The following is an 18,141-nucleotide window of genomic DNA, read 5'->3' on the forward strand; positions in this document are numbered from 1 at the left end:
TGGGTGTTAATATTGTGAGCCCCATTTGAGACAGGGACTGTGTTCAACTTGATTAGCTTGGATCTAACCCAGTACTTAGTACAGTACCTGACACAGAATAAGTGCTTAACAAATGTCATAAAAAATTCCATTGATTGAATGCCTTAAAGCTTAAAGCCCTGTCTGAAGGGTGTTTTGGCCACCTAAATTTGTGCTCTTGCCACCTACAACTGTAATTCAGGGTGCCATCCATCTTCCCTCATGCTCTTCCCACCCTTGCCAAAGTAATCTTCCTCTTAAGTTCCAGGAGAACCAAGCTCCCTTGAACTAATATCTGGGCACCAGAAATGATCAAACTGTCTGTGTTTCGATTACTAAGTGGCAAAGCTGCTATGTTTTTAATAGGGACAGAAAAAAAATCCTTCTCCGTAAATTTCTTCCCAGTTTTTGTCCCCAGATTGTGGAAGGACTTTGCCGAAATGTGCAGTCACAGTTCCCCATGCTGGCATGAAGCAGCTGGATCTCCTCATCCTGTTTATTGCATCTCTGAAAAACAAATTAGGAGCCTACCTGGCAAGCTGCTGGCTTGTTGGAACATCTGCCTGGTCCTCCGTGGGCCACCTGCCCAATCCCCCAGTCAGTTCAGCAGCTTCCTGGCATGCCAGTGGTCTGCCTCCCACTGCCCCCGCCCCTCCCCAACCCCCAGCCCACACACTCCCTGAACTAATCACCATTTGTTTCCCCTGGGCAAAACAGAAGGGATGAGAGCTGCTGCTTCTAAAAAGTGAAGGATTCTTATGCCAGTCCATTCCACAATCTAGATAAAAAAGATTATGACAGTGACATTTGTCAGCTGCTGCACATGAGAGTAGGTTACTAAATGACCTTATTCTTAGGCTTTGTTCTAGGAAAAATATTGATGACCATATTGATGGCAGGAAGCAATGTGGCTTGTGGAAAGAGCCTGGGCCTGGGTCTCAGAGGACCTGGGTTCTAATCCTGGCTCCACTGCTTACATTGGGCAAGTCTCTTAGTTTCTTTGGGCCTCAGTTCCATCATCTGCAAAATGGAGATTAAATAGTTGTGCTCCCTTCTACTTAGACTTTGAGCCCTATGTGGCACCTGATTATCTTGTACTTACTTACTCCAGAGCTTAGTACAGTGCTTGGCACATAGTAACAAACTCCCACTGTTTTCAAAACTCAGTTCTTCCTGAAAGGAGATAAAATAGAGCCCTTTGGGTCTACAAGCTGAAGAGATGTCTCTCTTAGGAGCTGGACCACTCTTGCCACACCCTTGGTTACTGGTTAGCGATGTCTCTCCTCTAACCATCCAACTACTTTCTGCAAAAGAGTCAGAAAGAATCCCTAAGAGCCGAAAGAAATGGGAGTTGAAAGGGCCTGGGTTCTAATCCTAGCTCCACCACTTGTCTTCTGTGTGACCTTGGAAAAGTCGCTTCACTTCTCTGTGCCTCGGTTACCCCATCTGTAAAATAGAGATTAATACTGTGGACCTGTGGGTGAGGTGAATAAAAGGTACAAATCCTAGCGCACGGGGAACACAGAAGGGAGAGGAAGTAGAGGAAATGAGGGCTTATTTGGAGAAACCCTCTTGTAGGAGGTGGGATTTTTAATAAGGCTTTGAAGGTGAGGAGAGTCATGGTCTGTTGGTTACAAAAGGGAAGGGAGTTCCAGACCAGAGGCAGGATGTGGTCAAGGGGTCGATGATGAGATAGATGAGGTAGAGATACAATGAATAGATTGGCATTAGAGGAGTGAAGTGAGCGTGCTGGGTTACAAATGGAAATCAGAGAGTTAAGGTAAGAGGGGGCAAGGTGAATGATGTTTTCAGGCCAATGGTAAGGAGTTTCTGTTTTATGCAGAGGTGGATGGTCAATCACTGGAGGTTCTTAAGGAATAGGGAAACATGGACTGACTTTTTTTTTTAATTATGATCCAGGCAGCTGAGGGAAGTATGGGCTGGAGTGCTGGGAGACAGGCGGGAGGGACGTCAGCCAGGAGGCTAATGCAGTACAGTTCCTGGCACATAGTAAGCACCGAATGAATACCACAATTTTCAGTCAAGGTGGGATAGGATAATTGTTTGGATAATCATAGTGGCAGTTTGGATGAAGAGGAAAGGGCAGATTCTAGCATAGTTGTGAAGGTAAAACCGCAAGAACCAATCCTGGTCTTTGCTTTCAGTTCTCCAAGGAAGTTGGGGGAGGGAAGACATTTTATTTCACTCAATTGCATGAATAAATATGATTGAATTAATTCTATTTTTTTTTTGTCCAGTGGCTTTTTCATCCAGTCCTGGTCACTTCAGCTGGTTTTCCGAGGCGTAGAGACTATTGTGTTTGATCAGTGCTTAAGGAGGGCATCTTCCAAGAGGCATTAGCCAATCAATCAATCAATCAATTATATTTATTGAGTGTTTACTGTGTGCTTAGTCTTTAGGGCTTTGGGTCTGGTACCCTATCCATGCCATAGATGCCGGTCTGAAAGGTATGGGAATAAATGGAAGCAAACCACTCAAGAGTCTCTACAGACTCCAGCTGATAACCTCTGAGGGAGATCAGGAAGTTCCCCATATTTCTATTTTCATTCTAAGGTGTCCAAAAATCCTGGTTCTCCTTCATCTCAGAAGTTTGGTTCAAGTATCAAGCCAGCGTCAAATCACAGAGGAGTAAAATTCACTTAAAGCAATACACCCCTTGTGAAAAATTTATAAAGGAGAAAGCTTCTATGTATCCCCAATGATTCTTGGAACTAGTCTTTGAGTACACATATTTCTGATGGGAGAGGTGAATGTAACCGAACAAAGACCACACATTTTAACGAGTACTTTACAGCCAAAGTAGTCCTTCCTGCCCCTGGTGAATTTCCGCTTGTATCAAGATAGAATCTTTTGTATTCTTCGGAGACCCTAGTGATTCTCCACAATCTGTTGAGGTAGGAAATAAAGCTATCCTCATTTTACAAGATAGCAGGGGCCCAGAGGATTTGAGTGATGGGTTCCACTCAAGCACTTTCTCAGAGCCTCAGAAGAAAGTTAAGGAAAGGTCAGCACTTCGACTCAGCTCCAAGGACTTTACTGTAAGGCTCTGGCCATTTGATCAGACTTTCGGCTCAGATGTTTGAACTACCCATGGCTTAGTGGAAAGAGCACAGGCTTGGGCATCAGAGGTGAGGGGTTCTAATCCCTGCTCCACCACTTGTCAGCTGTGTGACTTTGGGCAAGTCACTTAACTTCTCTGTGTCTCAGTTACCTCATTTGTAAAATGGGGATTAAGACTGTGAGCCCCACATGGGACAACCTGATTACCTTGTATCTACCCCAGCGCTTAGAACGGTGCTTGGCACATAGTAAGCATGTAACAAATACCATTATTATTATTATTGTTATTATTATTATCCACCTACCCAGGGAGGCACAGCTGATTTCCCTCATCTCCCTACCAGATTCAATACCTTGCCACGCTTCCCTTAAAAGGCATTTTCTCATTATTCCCTCAATTATGCAACTAAAGTGTGTTCCTTAACTCTGTGATCATAGATTTACAATCAGTCCATCAATCAGTAGTATTTATTGAATGGTTATTTGGTGCAGAGCCCTTTACTAAGCGCTTGGGAGAGGACAGTATAGCAAAATTGGTAGGCATGTTCCCTGCCCACAAGTAGCTTACCGTCTAAAGTGGAAAACAGACATTAAAATAAATTATGGGTATGTACATAAGTGCTGTGGGCCTGAGGATGTGGTGACTATCAAGTGCTTAAAAGGTACAGCTCCATATGCATAGGTGACACAGAAGAGGAAGGGAGTAAGGGAAATAAGGGCTTAATCCAGGAAGGCCTCCTGGAGGAGATGTGATTTTAATGAGACTTTGAAGGTAGAAAAGTGTTCTTGGTGGCTTCATTAATGTGTAGACACACCGTTTGGGTAGGAACTGTGTCTTGTGTTTCTGTTGTGTTTTCCTAGTGCTTTGCATTCAATAGGAGCTTAATAAATATGATTACTACTAGTACTGCTCCACATTGTTTTCTTGTTTCTAAGGCAATCAGGCAGTAGGGTAGCTTTACCCACTCAGAGGTAAAGGGGAAGAGGATGCCAAAACCAAATCTATCACCCTCAAGAGTGTCCATTTAATCCTAATCCTCTGTCAAACCTAATAACTCTTAGTCCTCTCACAACAGAAATTGAATCCGGTTGTAGAATTATATTAGGACTTTTCTAAAATGGATAAACACTCGTAATCTGAGAGAAGAGATAATCTAAGTTAAATTAGAGCCTTTGCAATGTTAATTGTTAGGATTTGTGGGATGTTGTGTGACAGCACATTTCTTTGGTACTTCTCCACATGAGATGATTGCTTTGAAGTTTCAATTTAAATTTCATATTCAAAAAAAATCCAACCATTTTAAGCAAATTCTTCCAGGTGTTTAGGTGCTAGGAAAGGAATTGCTTAGAACATGGTCCAGATCCACCTGAATCCCTGGCTTTGGGGGCAGCTAAACTTTGATAGAAAAACTGGGTAAACTTTTCCAAGAACCCTCACATTTTTCAGTTAACCATTATACTGCCCTTAGGTCTCACCTTGAACTTGTGGAAAGAAATGACCCTTCCTTTATCTTTCCACTGTGAATGGGCTCTTTACCTTAGCACATTGAAGTTCCTCATATTTTCGAGGAAATACTAAAGGTAGGTATGTTTCAAGGTAAGCCTGGCAGGCCAAATCTTTCCTGTGCGAGAAGGATGCTTTGTGACCTAGAACTGGTACCTTGATTTTTAGATTGCCCCTTGGTCCTGGACAATTTAACAGAACCTTCTCCTCAAGCCACTGGCTTTGAACCTTGAGTCATAATCTTGACTTTGAACTAGCTGCCGTGTCTTATCTTGAATCTGAGTTTGGGGACATGGTGCAATTTTGTTGAACTCCATGTCTGTGCATGTTTCAGGAAGAGAGAAAGAATCTGCCTGTTTATTTGTTTCCAGTCCCAGACAAAAGGAATGACTAGCAACTTTTCTGAAAACAATTCAACCAGTCCAAATCCTCTCAGTAGAGATTTGCTGCCCCTTAACGTTCTACACTCCCAAGGGAACTCTAATATTTATTTCTGTGATATTTTTAGAGGTCAAATTGTGCTATAACTGTTTCCTCTAGGCTGTAAACTACTTGTGGGCAGGGGATGTGTCTACCAACTCTGTTATATAGTACTCTCCCAAATGCTTAGTAAAGTGTTCTGCACAGATTAAGCACTCAGTAAGTACCATTGATTAATTGATTTGTGAAATGGGCACCTGATTTCAAAATTGGTAGGTGATATTCTGGTCCAGTGGGGATCTCTCTCTTACTTCATATTTTTGGTCATCATCAACATCCTCATTTTCATTATCAGAATTTAATGAACACCTACTGGGAGCAGAATGCTGAAACAGGGCTTGTTCTGGGAGCGTGTTCAATGAGGGGGCATTGCTGTAACTATTCCCCATTGAAAATGGGCAGAAACAGAGCTAGCTCTTCTTGAGAACAGTTGCCAGATCACTGTAGCAACTTGAAGGAATGGAAAGGTTTTAGTTTTGGGGGTCTTGGGAAACCAAGTTTCTGGGTGTCTCTGCCAGGTTTGCAGTTGACAAAATGTATTTCCAAGGAGCTAGGGGGAAAAAAAAGTCTTAAGAAATAGATCACTCTGAAGTTTTCTATATTCTCTTCATTTAAAATGAGTTGCAGACAGCTGTGCAGTGGGTTATGCATGTAGCATAGTTGCTTGAATCATAAGGCCAGCTCAGAGAAGTTGGCAGTCAACAGCTTAACACCAGTGGTGGTGATATATGCGATCTACTTTTGAGAGATGTGACTTAAAATATTTCTAAAAAACAAAACTAGCTGCATAGGAATAAAAAAAGAGCAGCTGCATCTAATGCCCCTAAACCTAATTATTATAGCCAATATTAGTGGTGTTCTTATAACTATTGTCTGTTAACCATGGGAGAGGCATGAGAACCATCGTGGTATCAAGCTTTCAGGTTGGTTTGTGCTAATGCCTGGATATCCCATTGTGCACCATTTCAAAGTTACAGGAATTGATGTCACCTCATCGGGACTCATTTCTCACGGGAAACAATATACACAATTGGTAAAGCTCATGAGAGTTCCTTCAGATAAACTATCCTCTCTATTGAGAAACCAATTGCTCTCAGATTTGGAATGCTCTGTTAGACTCTGACATTTACTAGATAGAGTTCATAGTGTGTTTTCTGGACAATAGCAGCCACACTTTATTATTCAGCTCTGGAGTGAGAAAACTGAAAAAGCCAATTCTCTCCATGAATACCCACCTCCATCTAAACGTGACACCCAGTGGAACAGAAAGGAGCAGGGAGCGTAAAATGAAAGACTCAAAGATTGAGCTTGCTCAACTCTGTAGGATTTATGAAGCAAGTGGGAATGGCTTCCTCTTTGATTAATATATACCCAAGGTCACACACACGACTGTAACAGTCAATAGCAATCAGATTAGTGTAATGTATTATTCAGTGTTGGTGATGGTGAACTTGCATGGTGCCTTTGAAGCCATATTGATTTTCCCTCAAAATTATTGGCTTATTTTTGGGGTTGACCCATCTGAATTTTAGCTAAGGCATCAGTGCTAGAACAACCTGATTAATCTCCCCACTTCCCTGATTATGGCATCCCATCATGCATCTCAGCACTTGCTTATTTATTTGTTATTGATTTATTAAAGTGTCTACTATTCCTATCTACTCTTGAATGCTTAACTGTGATTCATGCTTACTGCTTTCCCCGTTAGATCGTAAGCTCTTTGAAAACAGGGATTGCATTTCTTTACTCCTTTTATACATTCCACTAGCACCTAGGACCATGCTGTAGCACATTCCCTCACTGCATACTGCTGTTGATCACAAAGAGGACCAGTGTCTTAAATCTTAAAGCTTTCATGGTCCTGGGTATATTTTAGTACCACCCCATTCTAATATGTATGCTCTTTTCCTCTCCCCCTTCTCTCTCTTGTGTTCTGAAGAGAAGGCTGTCCTTTCTCCCTTCTGCCTCATCTGCAAGTCTTGTCTTGCAGCAGAAGGGTTGACGGAGCCAACACTCCCCACCCCTCCTCCTGCCCACACGCATACACACCCCTCTCCATTCCTATCTGTTACTCTTTCCCCAATCCCATTGTCCGCTATCCCACTACTCCTAGCTTCATCTCACCCCACCCCACCAACTCACGCAGCAGGTTCCCAGAGCCCCATCTCTTTCTTGTTTCCCCTAAGCTATCCAGCTTTTTCTAATGCAGGAAACAAGGTCAACGCGGGGAAGAAATCCTTTAATTGACAAGTGATTTTTTTAGAGGCATGGATCAGAGTTGAATTATTTCTCACATAGACATTCAGGAAATAATTCTGGACCATACCCGAACATATCAGCCCCCAACTGATGGGGACAACCTGATGATCCTAAGGTTTGAGAAGTTCAGACCCGAGGTGGTGGAGATTATCATGGATACATTCTCTGTTTATTTGTAATTGCTTAGAACTTTCCAATTGAGAGGGAGGATGGATCGGTCAATGGTATTTATTGAGTGCTTACTGTGTGCAGAGCACTGTACTAAGCACTTGGGAGAACACAACACAAATGAGTTGTTAGATTCAATCCCTGTACACAAGGAGTTTACAGTCTATGGCTGGTGGAGGTGGGAGGTTGGGGGGGGGGAAGGGGCGGTCTTTAGAATAGTCCAAATTGTGGGGCAGTGGACATTTTAAGAATACTGGTGATCAGCTCCAAGATGACTGAGTTTTGTTTCTTCTTAGCTCTGCTTTAGGTAACCGTGTACATATGGGATTTAGAGGCAAATTAGGGGCCCAGGACACCATTCTTCCAGTTAGCTAGGACAGGAATAGCCTTTGTTTCTTCCAAGGGGTCCAAGTATTTGGTGCAGGGGAGGGATTAGACACAAAGGCTGTTGGAGTTATCATAGGGATTCCTTCTCCTCACTTGGCAGTATAAGCTTCAGGGGCTCACTGGGATATGACCAGACATAAGGGGCCTTCCTGGTATAGTAACGACACATGTAAGTCCCCTGGTCTTGGATGCCGAAGTTGTTTAGGTGAAAATCAATCCTTCTCATGTCTGAGCTGCTCATGTATGTAGGCTTCACCTCCTCTCCATCTTTGTACAGCTCAAAATTCATTCCCTGGAGTGTCCCCGAACACCTGAGGCGCAGGTTGGCACCCAGAGTCACCTCAGAGTCAGGCCAGACACTGAAGGTGGGCTGGGGAAGTTTGCCTAGAGCTTAAAGAAGACAACAGAATTAAAGAAATGATTTCGCATTACAAGCTCTAGGCCTAGTGGTCTTAGGCTGGGTTTCTCAAAGCAAGAGATCTCTCCTTAAGCAAAAGATAACTCCTTCACTTACTTCTCCAGGTCTCCTGGACCCCTCAATATTAAAGGCCCCATTTTTTCTTTCCTTTCTCTTTGCCCCCTGGCCTCCCAGAATTGGATAAAGTCCCATCTTTCCAGAGGGGCCCATTGGTTCAGGGGAGAGGAAGGTCATCAGAACCAGCTCACTGAATTCATGTTGGGGTTTCATCCCTCCTCACCTGGTAACTTGAGCTCCAAGGGGTCGCTGGGGTAAGAAACAGTAGAAGTTCCTTCCCAGTTAGAGTAGTAACAACTGTAACTCCCAATATCTTGGTACCCCACATTTGGGATAAGGTAGTCCGTGCTCCAGTCAGTTCTGCTCTTCCAATATGCACGGGTGGCTCTTACCCCATCTTTGTTGAGCGTGAAAACCATGTAGGGGTACCTCCCTGAGCAGCGGAGGGTCACGTCTCTGCCCGGAGTGAGTGCAGAGTGGGATGGGACTGAGATGGAAGGCTTAGTCATCAGGCCTGAAAAAGAAATATTAACCCAAAGAAACCCTCTGATGTTAGTGTGGGAACAGTGTGCTAAGGGTTTTCTTTTCCTTTTTTTTCCTAATGTTAATTGTTAAAGGCACTTACTAGGTTCCAGGCACTGTACCAAGCGCTGGGGTAGGGTAGATACAAGCAAATCAGGTTGGGCACAGTCCATGTGATTAAGAGCCTTTCCTCCGGGATTCAATCAAACAGTCACTCAGGCAATGGTAATTATTGAGTGCGTACTGTGTGCAGAGCACTTGGGAGAGTATAGTATAACTGTATAATGTATATAAATATCAACCAACATTGTATCACCCTTAGCCCTTCCTGAAATGAATGCCAATCATTAGCACTTACTTTCAGGTGTTTTGTCTATTCAATTATTTATTCATCTGTTTCAAAATTACCCTGATAGACTTTCACAACTACATGTTTTTGACAGTGCCACTCCCCTCCCTTTGTCATGTGCCCATAACCTTGGTATTAACCTCAACTCATCTCTTTCATACAGTCCACATACTCAGTCTGTCACCAAATCCTGTCTGTTCCACCTTCACAACATCACAAAAATCCACCCTTTCCTCTCCATCCAAACTGTTACTACACTGATCCAAGCATTCATTTATTCACTCAATCATATTTATTGAGCACTTACTGTGGGCAGAGCACTGTACTAAGTGCTTGGAGGAGTGCAATGTAATAATAATAATAATAATGGCATTTGTTAAGCGCTTACTATGTGCAAAGCACTGTTCTAAGCGCTGGGGGGGATACAAGGTGATCAGTTTGTCCCACGTGGGGCTCACAGTCTTCACACCCATTTTATAGATGAGGTAACTGAGGCTTAGAGAAGTGAAGTTACTTGCCCAAGGTCACACAGCAGACGTGGCAGAGCTGGGATTAGAACCCATGACCTCTGGCTCCCAAGCCTGTGCTCTTTCCACTGAGCCACACTGCTTCTCTAATTGACACATTCCCTCTCTGCAACGAGCTTACAGTCTACAGGGGAAGGTAGACATTAATATAAATAAATTACAGATATGTATATAAGTGCTGTGGGCTGGGAGTGGGGATGAATAAAGGGAGCAAGTCAGGGTGATACAGAAGGGAGTGGGAGATGCAGAAAGGAGGGCTGAATCCAGGAAGGCCTCTTGGAGGAGATGTGCCTTCAATTAGGCTTTGAAGTGGGGTAGGGTAATTGTCTCTCAAATTTGAGGAGGGTGAGCATTACAGGCCAGAGCCAGGATGTGGGCGAATGGTTGGCAGTGAGATAGATGAGATCGAGGGACAAGTGAAGAGGCAAGCATTAGAGGAATGAAGTGTGTGGGCTGGGTTGTAGTGGGAAAGTAGTGAGGTGAGGTAGGAGGGAGTAAAGTGATTGAGTCACTTTAAAGTCAATGGTGAGAAGTTTTTGTTTGATGCAGAGGTAGATGGGCAACCACTGGAGTTTCTTGAGGAGTGGTGAAACATGTCCTGAGTGTTTTTATAGAAAAATGATCCAGGCAACAGAATGAAGTATTGACTGGAGGAGGCTGGGAGGTCAGCAAGGAGACTGATACGGTAATCAAGGCAGGATAGGATAAGTGACTGCATTAACCTGGTAGCAGTTTGGATGGAGAGGAAAGGGGGCATTTTAGTGATGTTGTGAAGGTGGGACCAACTCTATTTGGTGACAGATTGAATATGTGGGTTGACTGAGAGAGGGGAGTCATGGATGATGCCAAGGTTATGGGTCTATCCTGCCTTGACTATTGCATCTACCTCCTTGCTGTTCACTCTCTTGTCTATTCCTACTCCAGTCCATTCTTCACTCTGCTGCATGGGTCATTTTTCTAAAAATAATAGTCTAGTCCACATCTTCCCATTCCTCAAGAACCTCTAGTGGTTGGCCATCCACCTCTGACCCAAACAGAAGCTCCCTTTGGGCAAGTTACTTAACTTCTCTGTGCCTCAGTTACCTCATCTGTAAAATGGGGATTAAGACTGTGAGCCCCCCATGGGACAACCTGATCACCTTGTAACCTCCCCAGCATTTAGAACAGTGCTTTGCACATAGTAAGCGCTTAATAAATGCCATTATTATTATTATCATCTTTAAAGCACTCAGTCAGCTTGCTCTCACCTACCTTACCTTGATGATCTCCTTCTCCAGCCCAGCCCACACACTTTGTTTATTTAATGCCAGCATGATCACTATGCCCCAATCCCTCTTTCTTTCTTGCTGCCAACCCCCTTCCCATATCCTCCCTCTGGCCTGGAGCTCCCTCCACCTCCATAAACACCAGATCACCAGTCTCCCCACCTTCAAAGCCTTATAAAGGTCACACCTCCTCCAGGAGGCTTTCCCTAATTAAGCCTTCTTTTCCCCAACTCTCTTTCCCTTCTGCATCACTACATACTTGGATTTGTACCCTTTGGCCATTTAGTATTCATCCCACCCTCAGCTCTGCAACACTTACATACATATCTATAAATTACATATAAGTATATATGTTCCTAGATCTATAATAATAATAACAGTTAAAAAGTATTTGTTAAGCACTTAGGACTCGCAGTTTAAGTAGGAGGAGGAACAGGTATTAACTCCCCTTTTTGCAGATAAGGGAACTGAGGCATAGTAAAGTGACTTGCCCAAGGTCACAAAGCAGGTACGTGGTAGAGCTGGGATTAGCTCCCAGGTCCTCTGACTCCTAGGCCTGTGCTCTTTCCACTAGGCCACATTACTTCTCCCTCTCTGAACTGTCTCTCTCTAAAAGCAGAAGAAGCAGTGTGGCTCAGTGGAAAGAGCATGGGCTTGGGAGTCAGAGGTCATGGGTTCAAATCCCAGCTCTGCCACTTGTTAGCTGTGTGACTTTGGGCAAGTTACTTCATTTCTCTGGGCCTCAGTTCCCTCATCTGTAAAATGGGGATGAAGGCTGTGAGCCCCCTGTGGGACAACCTGATCATCTTGTAAACTCCTCAGCACTTAGAACGGTGCTTTGCACATAGTAAGTGCTTTTATTATTATTATTATTATGATTATTAACCTCCCCAGCACTTAGAACAGTGCTCTGCACATAGGAAGCACTTAATAAATGCCATCATTATTATTATCATTAAACTGCAAGGTCTTTTGGGGCAGGGAATGCATCTACAAACTCTGTTGTACTTTCCCAAGTGCTTAGTACAGTGCTCTCTGCATACAGTAAGCACTCAATAATTACCACTGATTAAATGACTTTTATCCTTGTTCATCCCCCTTATCCTGCTTTTCTTGAACACATTTTTGCATAACTGTATTCTCCCTGAGGGCAGGGTATGTTGGTGTCTTGCTTCTTTTCTACTTTTGCAAGCACAAAATAGTGTGCTTTGGACTCAGTAGGCACTCGATTATGACCAGTGATTGATGGATTGAGGGAATAGCTCAGGGGGAGGTGTAGAGTTGGGATTAGAAGAGGTGTTAGGTCTTCTTTCCCTCAAGCTTACCACTGACTTGGATCTCCAAGGTATCACTGAGCTGGGATGCTCCATACGGGGCCTTCTCTTCAAAGTAAACACATGTGTACTTTCCAGAGTCATAGGCCGTCAAGTCCGTGAGGAGAAAGTCAGCCTGATTGTCTTCTGGGCTCTGGAGTTTGGTGGCCTCTGGGCTCCCCTCTTTCAGTAAAGCAAAATTCACACCCTGCCTGGAGGCCTGGCAACTGAGGGTCACATTGCTCCCAGCATTGAACACAGAGCCCCCCTGGGCCAAGAGGGTGGGTTTGGGAGATTTTCCTGCAAGGCAAGGAGATTCTCCGATTAGCAAAACAATACTTTCCCCTCTCCTAGGGCCTAGGCCCGGAGGGGTGGGGAAGGTTCTCGTACTGCCATTCATGTCTCTGAGACCCTCCAGAGAATGAAACAACCCCCATTCTGCTAGTGAGGTGCATCCAAACCCTGCAGCCCACCTCTTTATACTTGTTCATTCATTTATTTGTCTGTCTTCTTCAGCACAGCATTCGATACTTCTGTGTCTATCTCCCCAGGAAGAGTGTAAGCTCCTTTTGGGCAGGGAATGTGGCCAGTGCTTCTATTTTATCTCCCAACTTAGTATAATGCCCTGCACTTCTCGTTGTGGCCAGAGAACGAGTCTTTTATATTGTTATAGTGTACTTTCCCAAGGATATAGTATAGTGCTCTGCTCACAATAAGCACTCAATAATTACAATTGACTGACTGACTGCACTCAGGCCTGCAATAAATAACATTTCTACTACTCATTCATTCATTCATTCAATGGTATTTATTGAGTGCTTAATGTGTGCAGAGCACTGTACAAAGCGCTTGGGAAATACAAGACAGTAACATATAGAGATGGTCCCTACCCAACAATGGGCTGTTCTCACTTTCCCTTCTCAGCTCTCCTAGATCAGATCTGTGAGCCCATTGATGGGTAGGGACCATCTCTATATGTTGCCGACTTGCACTTCCCAAGTGCTTAGTCCAGTGCTCTGCACACAGTAAGTGCTCAGTAAATACGATCGAATGAATCAATGAATCTGAGAGACGTCATCTTACCTCAATCTTGCGAACCCCTCTTATTTCCTTCAGTGGATGTTGGGTCAGGGCTGACCAGTCTCTGCCTGGACAAGGCAGAAGGCCACAGGCTGTGGCAGATAGTGAGGGCGGGGGAGGGGAAAACATTTCAGGGCTTGTCCATTCTCACCTGACATCACCAGCTCCACAGTGTTACTGGGCTCAGACCAGATGAAGGGCTCGGACCGGGAGTGAGTGCGGCAGCTGTAACTCCCTCCTGCGCCAACGCTCACATTAACAAGGTGAAAATGTATCCTTCTGGGGTCTGTAGAGCTCAGGCCTCCGGCTTGCACTGGCTTTCCTTCCTTGAACAGCTCAAAGACTAATCCCTGAAGTTTCCCATTGCACTCGAGGGAAACAGTTTGGCCCAGAGAGATCAGAGAGCTTCTCAAAGCCCTGAAGGAGGGCTTGGGGAGTCTGTCTGGAATGAGAAGGAGGCAACTGAAGCTATTATTTCATTATTAATGGACCTCACCTCTGGAGCCCCATATGTCCCAATCCACTGCTTAGATCAGAGGGAAGAAGAGTCCTTTCCCGGGCCACCACTGAAACTGTCATCTCCTAAAATCTGATGAATGATGGCTTCAGTCACCCTAACAGCAAAAGCATCCCGATTCTTGAGAATTCATCACTCTTCTGGGTGGTCAAGTTGGTTGGACTATGCCGAGGCTCTTTGGATATTTGCCGGGTGGTCCATAAGGTAGCTGATGCTTTTCCAAAGGAGTACGGCAGAGAGCCCAGGTAGCCTTGACTCCTTTCCAACCTTCCCCTAATCTTGCCCATAATGACCCCATTCACGACAGCCTCAATTCCAGGAAGCCTTATTCCCCTGCTGGATTCCCCTTCCCAGATGGCAAATCCCCTGACCATTCTGCCCAGGATCCTGACATATGAGCAATTTACCTAATCACCTAATTTTTCTTTTTTTAATAGTATTTGTTAAGCACTGTGTGCGAAGCACTGTTCTAAGCGCTGGTCCCCAACTCGCTATTCATTTGGACCTGTATCTTTAAAAAAAACCTTGATAATTACCTCACCCTCAGCCCTACACTGCTTACGACATATGAAAAATTAATTTATTTATATTGATGTCTATCTTCCCCTCTAGACTGTGAACATGTTATGGACAGCGAATGTGTCTTTCACTCATTCAATCATATTTATTGGGTGCTTACTGTGTGCAGAGCACTGTACTAAGTGCTTGTCTTCCAATTCTGTTGTATTGTACTCTCCCAAGCCCTTATACAATATTGTATTGTACTTTCCCAAGTGCTGAGTACAGTGCTCTGCACACGGTAAGTGCTCAATAAATACAATTGAATGAATGAATGCTCTGCACGCAGTAAGTGCTCAAAAATACCACTGAATGATTATTTGATTTATTCAGATTTTTTATTATGGTATTTGCACTTACTATGTGCCAGGAACTGTACTAAGCATGGGGTAGATGCAAGATAATCAGGTTGGACATAGTCCATGTTCCACACAGGGGTTACAATCTTAATCCCCATTTTATAGTCGAGGCAACTGTGGCACGGAAGTGAACTGACTTGACCAAGATGGCACAGCAGGCAAGCGGCAGAGCCGGGATTAGAACCGAGGTCCTCTGATTTCCAGGCTCATGCTCTTTCCACTAGGCCATGCTGCTTCTCAAATCTGTACAGGTTTCTTCAACTCCAAAGGGAGTAAGGAGGAAGTTCCTCTCATTTTTAGGGGCCCTGAGGGTCTCTCCGGCCCCATCTTACCTCACCTGGAATCACAACTTCCACGGGCCCACTGGGATCCGACCAGGTGTCCGGGGTGGTTGCGGTGTGATAGCGGCAACTGTATCTTCCTGGGCTGCTGATGGAGAATTCAGCATTCAGCCCATGTGGGTCTGCCCGCTCGACGGGCTCTGATTCTCCATCTTTGTACAGGGTGAAGCTCGTGCCCTTCATCCAGCCCTGGCATTGGAGGGTGACTTTCTCCTGAGGCAGGAGTAGGGGAAAGGGTCTGGCCAAGAGCAGAGGCTCAGGAAGCGAGTCTGAAACCACAAGCAGAGTATTCAGGGTCTCTTTCCTGAGACATGCCACCCCAGAGGACTGAGCTCAGAGCATCCAGTGAAGCAGGGACCCTATCACCTGGAGCCCCAGGACAAGAGTCAACCCCACCCAAGGAGAGTCAAAGACAGTGATGGCATCATTGCATCTCCCTTCCTCTTATGTCTGGCTTTCTTCTCTGGTCTGCTGGTCTTTTTGCAGAGGTAGCGTACAGGTATGTAAACTCCCCTCCCTCCTATTACCATGAGATCCCAATCCCAGTGACAAGGGGTTATTGGTCCCCAAAGACCCTTTTTGGGGTGGGGTTTCCCTACTCACCTGACCCTGTTAACTCTAAAGGGTCACTGGGTGAGGACCATCTGTCTTCGTTCCAGTAGCGGCAGCGGTAGCTTCCACTGTGATTGGCTGACACGGTTCCGAGGGGGAATCTGGCCTGGAAGAAGGGTTCCTCCAGATGCACTGAATCCCAGACTTCACCATCCTTCATGAGCTGGAACTCCTGACTCTTGAAATGCTCCCCTGGAAAGGGCCCATTACACTGAAGAGTCATTTTCTCCAGAGGGTGAAGCATGGAGGAAGGCACCAGCTGGAGGTCGGGATTCGTTTTCACATCTGTCATCCACAGGTGACACCAAGTTAATGGTCGACCCTTTCACTTCCCATTGTCCCCTACTCCTAATCCCTCTATATGGTCCATCTCCCTCAATGAACTGCTGGCTCCAATGGCTTTGAGTCAGGTTGGAGTGAGAGGCTTGAAGGATGGGCCAGGTGACTTTGATGATCACCAATGCACCAAGGGATATTTAAAGAGGAAGGGTCAGGGGAATGAAGGTGGAAAGCGTAGGCCTCCTGTTTATCTCTACCCTTAGTTCTAGTACTCACCAGAGCGTGTTATGGAAGGGGTGGCAAACCTTAAAGGGACAATAGTTTCCCAAATGCCCTTCAGAGTAGAAGGATGGGTTCACTTAGCATTGTCATTTTAAGATTCCTCCATTGCTGTTCTGCATCTTTCTAGGCTTTCTGGGTTCTGAAATGGGTCTGGGCCTCTCACAGTAAGAACACAAGTCAGGTAGCAGGAGCCTTGCGACTGCTGCCTCTGACTGCAGACCCGAGACGACAGCAGCATTGAGTTCTGCAGACGACTGGGGTTGAGGCTGGGCAAGGCAGAGACTAGAGCAGAGGCAAATGGGAGTTGGGATTTGGGGCTGGGAGCTGAGGAAGCAGTGATGAAGAACTGGGTACTAGGGGTTCGGAGTGAACAGTAAAGAAGTGGGGTTGTGAGGGAGAATTGAGGAATTAAAACAGGGGCAGGGCTATCAGAGAGCAGGGAGAGTTGGCTGACAGTTACGTGGGGGTGAAGGATGAGGTAAGAGGTTACTGAGGCTGGAAATTACTGCTGTTTTGAAGTGTTCCCCCATGTATCTTGATGAATGTTTGTGTGGGGTTGTTTACTTATGTGTATTTGCTAGGGTTGGACAATAGGTTTGGAATCAGTGAATTTGGTTATCTCTGGGATATTAGTGGGGAGGGAAGGGAGAGAGGGGTATAGGGTGGCTTTGTTGGTACAATATATCTGGGGCTGTGAGATTACTAGACTCTAAGATCCCTCTAAACTGTAAGCTTGTTGTGGGAAGGGAATGTGTCTGTTTATGGTTATATTGTACTCTCCCAAGTGCTTAGTACAGTGCTTTGCACACAGTCAATGCTCAATAAATACGATTGAAAGAATGAATGAATTTGGGGCTTTGCCCAGTAAATGTCAACTACTATATTCATCGGCAGCACAAGTTCTCCCAACTCTACCTTACAGGGTAGGGAGAGACAGTGAGATTGGATGGGAGGAGAAAAGGTAGGAAATGGGGAAACAGGAGAGGGCAATGGAGTTCAGTCCTGTCCTAAGCTCAAACATATGGGGCCAGCCCTGCTTATTCCCCTTCCTCTCAGCTCCCGGCTGGGTGTGTGTGTGTGTGTGTGTGTGTCATGTTTTGGGATTTTCAGGAAAAGGGAAGAACTCACATACTGCTGCTTGGATCGCCTGGAGCAGACACAGCCCTGTAAAAGAGACTCCAGATAGGCAAGTCCTTCCCCACAGCCCCAGTACCCACCTTCACTCCCCTCCCAAACCAGGCTCAGCCACAGCTCCCAGGGCTCCCCCTTTCCCAGCTTTATTCTTCAAACTCTGCCACCCCTTCCCAAAGAGGAGCCCTTCTATACTCACCCAGACAGAGCAGGGTGGGCCAGGAAGGGGGCATGGTGCCTCAGTCCTGGGCCGAGCTTGCAGCTGTGAGCAGTTGCAGGAGGGAAATTATAGGGCCAAGAGGCCAGAGGGGCAAGATATAGAGGGCAGAGTCTTCTCCCAGGCCCTCTATTGCCCAATGAAAGTCAGAGTCCACAGTCCTCTGGGCGGGATTTAGTCAGCCGTGCTCCACCTCGCTGTTCTTTGGTAGTGTGTGTGTGTCTCTCTCTCTCTCCCTCTCTCTCTCTCCCTCTCTCTCTCTCTCTCTCTCTCTCTCTCTCTCTTCCCTCCCTCCCTCTCTCTCTCTCTTTCTCTCCCTCCCTCCCTCCATATTGCTGCAAGGCTGCCAGTGGGGCTTGGCAGAAGTTAGGCAATAATTCCACACCTCTTCCAGGGTACACTGGTGCATAATGCAGC

The 18,141-nt window shown here is 45.4% G+C and overlaps 1 protein-coding gene across 1 annotated transcript; it reads right to left on the reverse strand.

The window, feature by feature from the left end:
* Positions 1–7,639: 7,639 nt before the first annotated feature.
* LOC119931734 (immunoglobulin superfamily member 1-like) lies at positions 7,640–17,776 on the reverse strand. The gene is made up of 8 exons (XM_038750606.1): positions 17,707–17,776; positions 17,505–17,540; positions 15,807–16,100; positions 15,200–15,472; positions 13,580–13,870; positions 12,361–12,648; positions 8,596–8,886; positions 7,640–8,287 (listed from the first exon to the last, which is right to left on the reverse strand). Exons 1-8 carry the CDS (start codon positions 17,738–17,740, stop codon positions 7,968–7,970), a joined length of 1,827 nt encoding a protein of 608 aa, XP_038606534.1. The 5' UTR covers positions 17,741–17,776; the 3' UTR covers positions 7,640–7,967.
* Between the last annotated feature and the right edge of the window lie 365 nt (positions 17,777–18,141).

This window comes from Tachyglossus aculeatus, chromosome 8 (assembly GCF_015852505.1).
Source record: "Tachyglossus aculeatus isolate mTacAcu1 chromosome 8, mTacAcu1.pri, whole genome shotgun sequence".
NCBI classification, from domain to species: domain Eukaryota; kingdom Metazoa; phylum Chordata; class Mammalia; order Monotremata; family Tachyglossidae; genus Tachyglossus; species Tachyglossus aculeatus.

Bases quoted from the DNA above. Each gene is read 5' to 3' on its own strand.
- LOC119931734 (XM_038750606.1), bottom strand. From the start codon at position 17,740: ATGCCCCCTTCCTGGCCCACCCTGCTCTGTCTGG. The intron at 16,101-17,504 runs GTGAGTTCTTCC...TGTGGATGACAG, and splicing joins GGCGATCCAAGCAGCAGTAT to ATGTGAAAACGAATCCCGAC. The intron at 15,473-15,806 runs GTGAGTAGGGAA...TTGTGGTTTCAG, and splicing joins TTTAGAGTTAACAGGGTCAG to ACTCGCTTCCTGAGCCTCTG.